The sequence below is a fragment of the Eschscholzia californica genome, unplaced genomic scaffold (genome assembly GCF_041429995.1).
Source record: "Eschscholzia californica isolate CP2 unplaced genomic scaffold, dmEscCali1.0.p SCAF_2, whole genome shotgun sequence".
NCBI lineage: Eukaryota > Viridiplantae > Streptophyta > Magnoliopsida > Ranunculales > Papaveraceae > Eschscholzia > Eschscholzia californica.
This window is the reverse complement of record NW_028238309.1, coordinates 66,856,681-66,864,799: the sequence shown is the minus strand read 5'-3', so window position 1 is coordinate 66,864,799 and position 8,119 is coordinate 66,856,681. Positions and strand designations below refer to the sequence as shown.

The following is an 8,119-nucleotide window of genomic DNA, read 5'->3' as shown; positions in this document are numbered from 1 at the left end:
AACCCCATTTCTACATCTTATTGTTTAGGTGGCGAATAAGATAATGGGTATTTTATTCTTGTAAAAAAAGATTACAATGCCCCTTGTCTTATTAAGGACGGCCACCAAGGGAGTGTGCCAGGTGGTCCTGTACCAACGTCTATCTCCTAACCTTCCGGTCAATGCCTACGAGTTTCTTCCAAGGGTCTTAACAATTCGCCAACCTTTTTTCCTGTAACAGTTGAAAGGTTTTCTTTAAGGGAGTCCCAAACACCAAATGCCTCAAACTCTTGACCTGAAGGTCACTCACACAAGTGTTTAGTCACTAGTTGGAAGTTGTTTGGTTTGGCCAAAGCCCAAACATTATAAGCAGTTAAGCACAATCAGTTATTTGGCATAAAAAATTGTATATACTATTTTAGATGCAACTCATAAGTATCATATGCTATTAACTAAAGATAGATTTCCAATATGAAACTCCTCTTCTTTAATTTCCAGTTGCTTCCTCAAATGATAAACACAATATAATGGACGATTTAGGAACTAGTACCGATAATGGACCATTTAGCAACTCGTATCGATAATAATCAAAGATTACAAACTCTTAAGCTTCTTCGAAGACAAATATAAGCACAAAGTCTATAAGTTAAAGCCATTGCTAGCATAACCCATACTTCTTGTAAGCCTCCGCTCAAATTCACAGTGTCGAAAGTGGGTGAGCTCTGCAAATTTCGACATCCTCTAACACTTCCACATTCGTATAATTCATCTCCCGAGTATTGCACTTTCAAAAGTAATCGAAATCCATAGTACATAAATGACAAATACTTCAACCATTGCATGAAAAATGGTATATGCTGAAAAATGACATAAAGATAACATTTAGGAACATCCACATGCAAGTTCTCAAAAAAAAATTTATCTTGTAGTACAAGCATAGGTGATGTTCTTCAAGTTCATACCTGCACATAATATCCTCCAGTCAAAAGAAACAACATAAGTACAAGAGAAGCCAACATTCCTGCTCTCTTTATACTTAAAACGGCTGCCCCGAAGAGTTCTCCTGCTCCCTAGACGCATAAAAAGTATGATTAAACATGTCTTAGGTAAACGAGAACTACCTATGAAAATAGTCCCACATGGACCAGGACATGTCTCGTGGGAAACAATATAATGTCTTGTACCTATCCACTCATCACCAATTGGTTCTGAGTTAGATTTGCACAAACTATATGGTATCCAAGCTAGGCCTGTACTAATACGCCCAACGGTCATACAATTTTCTTTGCAATTTCAGACTAATGAGAACTACCCATGAACCCAATTGAATTAACTTTTTTGTTTATTTGTTTTAGATGACTTACTTGGCTTGTAATGACAATTAAAAGAATAGCAGATAATGTCAAGAAGAAGTAAGGAGCTGTCCTCTTGAATCCAGCCATGAAGTACAAAATAAGCATGAATGCAGTTGGGTAGAAAATATGAACCACCATATCACATAGAGTACTTGATATATAATAAGCGCTTAGCCTATACATATCAGCTTTTCGTTCTTTCACCAAGTAAGCCTTCTCGAATGGGAACACATATACTGCCCCAAATATCGACGCCGATGTCCAAAAAATGCAAATATAGAACAACAAACCAACCTGCATTTTAGACATACAAAATCACAGATAGAATACCCAAATAAAAATTTCATAAATTCAAAGACTAATGTTGTATCTATATATATATATGGATAGATAGATAGTTACTTGATCTCTAAGTTGTGCTTCAGTAGCGGTTTGAGATTTCCACCAAAGAAGGCCTAGTAAAACAGCAACTCCAAGTGATTGTACTAGTCTTAGTTTGTCGAAGTAATCTCTTCGCCGCTCTCTATATGTTCTTTTTAGTAGTATCATGAATTGTTCAAACCAAGATAAGGTCCAATCTTTCTTAACTTGAATAGCTGATTGAAGATTCGTTGGTGCAGTTGTCGTTCGTTGGATTTCTTTCTCTCTAGGTTCAATTACAACTTTGTATTTTTGCTGTAAATACTGACAAGTAACTCATGGAAGAAAATCGTCAGTCGATTATAATGGGAACACACTCATGCATGAATTGGAGTAAGTGAAGAACTACTTACTTTAAGTACGTCTCGTTCGAATTCAGGAGTTCCTCGCGATATTTGTAAATCTTCATGGACACTAATGTCATTGACATGACCAGTTGCTAGATCTAATAGAAACTCCGCTGGGTTCATAGCAATTTCAGGTGCGAACCTTAAAGATGAAAAATACTCCATGGATTCTCTAGCTTTCCCATAGTAAACTGGGAAACCTTCTGATAATAACATAAGCTTGTCAAACATGTGAAACATTCTACTTGAGGGCTGGTGAATTGTCGTTATGACCGTCCTTCCTGTCTATATAAGATCAGAAGCATAATAAACAATTAGCTATAGTGAGATTAGTCCCACGTGGACCAAGGGTTGCGAGTTAGATGCCTTTAAGCTTAATGTGATATGACAGTTGGACTCCTATGGGATTGGTGTAAGGGCCACACGTGATCCACGTCAACCAACAAAAAATGACATGTTAGACTCAGAACCTCACAAGTGAGGAAGCATGTGAATATAGTACCACTTCGACAAAGTGTACTCTCATGACCAAGAATATAATAGCAAAGGTCCTTCCACTCATTTTTTAATAGGTTTTGAGTTGGATGTCTACAAACATAATAGATATTTATGTACTAGTACGAGTTTTGTTCATGTAAAATACAATTTATATGGAAATTGAAAAAGTTATACCATGGCTATCCCTTGAAGAATTCGAATGAGCCTATTTGCAGAAGTCGAATCAAGGCCTGAAGTGGGTTCATCAAGCAACAACAACGATGGGTCTACAAGAATTTCATAACCGATACTAGTTCTTTTTCTTTCACCTCCTGATATACCTTTAACGAAAGCTCCTCCTACTCTTGTATGGCGACATCTACAGTAAGTACAAGGTGTCAATAAAGCTATAGAGTTCTAATTTCGACCATAACTTTATGAACTAAAGCACAAACCTATGTTAGTAAGAATTGATGCTTATATACACCGTGACATACCTTTCAAGGCCTAATTCCTTCACAATTGTTTCTACTCGCGAATACTTTTGTTGTCGGCTCATGTTTCTAGGAAGTCTTAAAAATGCAGCGAAAACAAGAGTTTCTTCCACTGTCAATTGAGGAAGAAGTAGATCATCCTGGGTAACAAATCCAATCCTGTAAAAACAGACATGCTAATCTCTAAACATGTACCTGATTTGAGTTAAAAATGTGTATTTGTGTGCGTCCAAGACATAGAGAACAGACAGACAGACAGAGTAGTATATATCTTCGATCGGGTTATATTAGCAAACTAACCTTCTCTTAAGAGCTGGGTTATATGGAATATCATTATAAGTTATAGTTCCTTTAACATTTTCTAGCAATCGACCACCTATAATCTTGAGTAAAGTTGTCTTTCCACTACCAGAAGGTCCCATTAAAGCAAGGATTTCACCAGGGCCTATGCTTCCTGTTATGTCCTTCAAGATGTGTTTGTAGTTTTCTCTCTCCATGCTCAACTGTGAGGCTACCTTTGACACCATAGCCTTCACTGGGTTACCATCAGCGTACCCTTTCTTTGTTTTCACCTTGTATTCCACATTCACAAACTGCATAACATGACAAAACAATGTTTAGTAACTGTTAGAATAGTCCCACATAGGAGAAGAGCGATCTAGCAACCAAGAAATATAACGTCTAGGTCATCTCCACTCATTGTCAATTGTCAATTGGTTTTCAGTCCAAACTTTAGTCATTTGTGTTGGACTTTCTTTGGTCAAAGGCACAATAGTCATTTTTAGTTGCTCTAAGTCGGACTTTTTTATGTTTGACTCGAACAAACTCAAAATCGAGCATTCAGATGAGTCAGAGCACAAGTCAGACAAATGACTAACATTCTGAAATGTGACTCCGAGTTATTTGAGATCTCCAGCCAGATTTCACATGAGATCGAAAAACAAACACCACTTGTGTCAAGTTGCCAGACAGATCAAATGATTAAGGTAAATTACCTTGAGAAAAATCGGAAGAGGACGATCGGTTAATGGGTTAGAACAATCTTCTTCAATATCAATCTCAGAATTCCAACTTGTCATATAAGTTTGAGGAATGAATTCAATATTATGACCAAAGGCATTACTACCAACAATATTTTGCATACTAGCCATGGTTGGGGGATGAGACAATATAGAAGATGGCATATCTTCTACTTCTTCCTCAACTCTTCTAATCTCTTCTAGTTCTCTCTTTGAACTCATCATCTTGTTTCTCTTTAGAGATAGAGTAAGAACTCAACAGGATATATAGATGATGGTGAGTTAGCTCAAATTTGATTTTTAGACATGATTATTGGTTGTGAAATGTTGTTAGCTACAATGATCAAGAAGAGGTAATTCAACTACATATAACCAAAAACTTGGCTACATTAATAATCATTAATTCAATTTTAACATGAAAGTTGCAAAATTGGTAAATCACTTGCTTTTGATGCTAATATTTTATATAATTATACTTTGATTTTGGGAAGTTCTTGGTTTGTTCTCACACACCCTTGTTGTGATGTTACACCATTTCTTTTTCAATTCTACTCTGCTACAGAGAAGTGCTAGATTTGTGCCCTAATCCTATCTTCTTACTTTTATTCCTTGTTTTGGAGGAGTCCAAGTATATCATCTATTTTTATGTAGTATAACTGATATGGGTTTGTTGAGGCTATTAATGAACAATTGTTGGAGGTCCAACCATGGCAAGACCTGTCAAGTATAATATAAATCATAAATGCCTTTTTTTATCAAAATCTTGGTTTAGAATTTGATTCGGAAGTTGATGTAGTATATTTCTGATAAGTGACCACATTCTTGATTGAGGGTCGTTGTTGACATTTTAGAAGTCTAGTGCCAAATATTTATGGGAATTCTATCATACAAAAAAAAAACTAAATCGCGGCCTCTCAGACTCAATCCCAAAACCCTATACTACTAGATTTTACCGACTTACCACATAAGCTATCACAAATCTATTGCTTACGCTTGAACCATTTTCTCTCAATACTTTGTACCGGATTAAACCCAAAGCCTTTAAAACAAAAGGGCCACTTTATGATGGAAAATCCAATGCGAGAGCACGGTCCACTCCCTCTAACGCACGGGCATGTTGTGCACTTTTAGCATCAAAGGTGCTGATTATACCATCAAAGCAAAGTATTGAGTAACAAGGGCGGAACTATGTGGAGACCAGGCTGGGCAGTTGTCCGCCCTGATCTCCACGTATACGAATTAAGCTACAATAGTTAGCAAAACATTGCTTTAGCTTTGTGGTGCAGCTTTTACCCTTCCAACCCAAAGACCCCGGGTTCAAGTCCTTGGGTCTGCTTTAGTTTTCTTTTTAATTGTCATTTTGCTTTCAAAGAGTAAGGGGGCTTAAATCCTTTAACAAAAAAAAAAAAAAAAAAAAAAAAGGACTTAAATAAGTGACCAATGGGCAATGGTTAGAGAAAATCTGATTTTTTACTTGGGCATACTCTTAACTATGTAATTTTTCTACTCAAGTGTCATTAAATAATTATAATACGAAGACCTTAGCTTAATGATTAATAAAATTATATGATTTTTTTGTTCTTTAAGATGTAGAATAATTGATGAAGATCTATTGATATTTTGGTACTCAATTGAGTTATCCAATAGGTCAAAATATTACTTCGTTTGTTTTATTTAGTTTATCAAGATAAGCGTAAAAATCACGATATAAAAGAGTATTCTTAAAAAAATTGTCTTATGTTGTATTTTGTAAGGTCATACATATTATACGTAGAAGTTTACTTTATAGAGATTTTAGGTTTGTCCTATCTAGTATGAAATCGTGGTTCCGTCCCTGTTGAGTAAGAGTCTAAATCAAAATTTAAATAATCGTGACAAACATCAATTATGTTTGTATAAAAAGCAAAGGAGAACCCTTCACCACTGGCCTCGACTTTTCTTCTTTCTCATTCTTTCGGGACTTCCGTTGTCAGGGAAAAGAAATGAAAATTTTTGTATGTGCACGTCTTTTTACTATTTACTCCCATTATATTCTTTTGGTTGAAATTTTGGCCACTACCTTCTTTACCAAAAAGATTGGTTTCCTAAAAGTGGACAAAAGAAACTATCTTTACCAAATATGATAGCCTTTGGAATTTACCTTCTCGACAAAAAACAAAAAATTGCCTTAGAATAATTATGACCGTTGAATTCAAACAATTCATCTTTGTCAAAATAGACGATTGCTATCCTTCTCCCTAAAATTGAACGGTCACGATTCAAGATCTTTGTAGATTACCATAAGCCCATACTTCATTTATAAGGAGTACGGTCATCCACAGGCAACGACAAACACAGTACATCCTTCCCACTCTGGAACTTTGACCAACAAAATACCGTACTCTTAGATTATCAATTCTTTTGACCATCTCGAAGAATATCCACGATCTTAATCAAACATGATAAGATAGACAGTTACAGCCGAGATGTACAATAGTAAAATGTAGATGATAAAATAGGTTTTGGGACGATCTCGTGATCACGTGAGTACGATATTATTCCCTTTTACTGTGCGCCCGAGAAAGAGACAAAAGATCTGACCGATACAGGTTCGACGACGACGACAGGCGTCAGATTCAATGTGGTACTGATTCGCATCTCCCACCTGTTTGAGAATCAGTTTTTATTATCACCCTCCGTTAAATATTTTATTACCATCCTGCCACCCAGTCTCAAAACCAATTGATATTAGTTTAGAGCAACTCCAACCCGGGTCGGCTGAGGTCTAAAATTTGAATATTGAACCCGAATCTGACCCCTCCAACCGGGGTCGATAGGAATTGAGTTGAGGCTCAGCCCCAGCTCCACCCTTCAACCGATCTTACAAACTGGGTCGGCTGAAGGGGTCTAACTCGTTGGGGTTAGAAATGGGTGAACTCATTCGCTCTCTTCATCTCACTCAATTTTTTTTATCTGTTTCAATTTCTTGCTCTCTAATCTCTCTCATTTCTTTCTATCTCTTCCATTCAATCTCAATTTGTTTTTTCATTCTCTCTAATTTCTTTGTTCCTATAATGGATCCCTGAGGTATTCACGAAACGTCCGAACAAAGTTCTATGAAATTGTAGTAAATAAAGTTCAAAAAAGCGGGGAAAACGATTATGACCGAGTAATTATTTAAAATTTTTGATCTCTCTATTTCTATTTTTTGACTTCATAATATAAACTTAAAATACATTTTGTTTCTTTCAGTTACAAAGAGCATTTGATATTTATTTAAAAAAACACAAAAGAAAAGGCTTTAGATTCCGACATGTTTACAAAAGTTTGATGACATACAACAAGTAGATGTCAAACATGTCAGGAGATACAATATCCAACAAAAGAGATTCTAGTTCCAACTCATTGGAGGAAAGACCAATTGACCGTAAACAAGCCAAAGTAAATGCAAGAGTTAGAAGAAAATTCTACAAATTCTATTGGTAAAGACAAAGAAGTCACTAATTTTTCAAAAGCTCCAACTGAGGGATATTATGAAAAGAGAGACGAAGAAGCACGTCGGAAAGCAATTGCAATGGATGAAGTTCTACGGGTTCAACAAAGAGCTCCACGGGTTCAACAAGAAAACTACCTACGAGTACAACAAGAAAAGAAGAACCAAAAAATGCAATATGCTAGAGATCAATATGGGGTGAACTTAATGATGATTGATGTCAGGACTCTCGACGAAGATGGTGCACGAATGCTTAAGGCAACGCGAGAAGCTTATATGGTCGGTCTTCCATGAGACCCAAGAAATCCCTTCTAGTTATCTTTATTAATCATTGATCTTTAGTTGTATTTAAGTAGATTCAATTTTTTTAATCAATTATTAGTTGTAATCGGTGTTGTTTAATCGAACTTATTAAGTAAATTGAGAAATTAAAAATTCAAATTTTAGACCTAAAGAGAGGCTGGGGTTGGTGTTAATTTTTTAAACTGAGTTGAGGCTTAAAATTTTGGGTTGAAAAAGTAGTTTTTGGGCCTAAGTTAGGCTGGGGTTCGATTGC

The 8,119-nt window shown here is 36.0% G+C and overlaps 1 protein-coding gene across 1 annotated transcript; it reads right to left on the bottom strand.

Moving 5' to 3' along the window:
- Positions 1-369: 369 nt before the first annotated feature.
- ABCG26 (ABC-2 type transporter family protein) lies at positions 370-4,606 on the bottom strand. The gene is made up of 9 exons (XM_086662721.1): positions 4,068-4,606; positions 3,373-3,665; positions 3,076-3,231; positions 2,774-2,957; positions 2,108-2,386; positions 1,737-2,018; positions 1,344-1,628; positions 942-1,049; positions 370-836 (listed from the first exon to the last, which is right to left on the bottom strand). The coding sequence occupies exons 1-9, from the start codon at positions 4,314-4,316 to the stop codon at positions 567-569; spliced, it is 2,106 nt and encodes a 701-aa protein (XP_086518847.1). The 5' UTR covers positions 4,317-4,606; the 3' UTR covers positions 370-566.
- Between the last annotated feature and the right edge of the window lie 3,513 nt (positions 4,607-8,119).

Coding starts and splice junctions, on each gene's coding strand:
- ABCG26 (XM_086662721.1), bottom strand. CDS start 4,316: ATGATGAGTTCAAAGAGAGAACTAGAAGAGATTAGAAGAGTTGAGGAA. Junction 3,232..3,372: donor AACCCAGCTCTTAAGAGAAG/GTTAGTTTGCTA, acceptor CTGTTTTTACAG/GATTGGATTTGTTACCCAGG. Junction 2,019..2,107: donor TCGAACGAGACGTACTTAAA/GTAAGTAGTTCT, acceptor GTTACTTGTCAG/TATTTACAGCAAAAATACAA.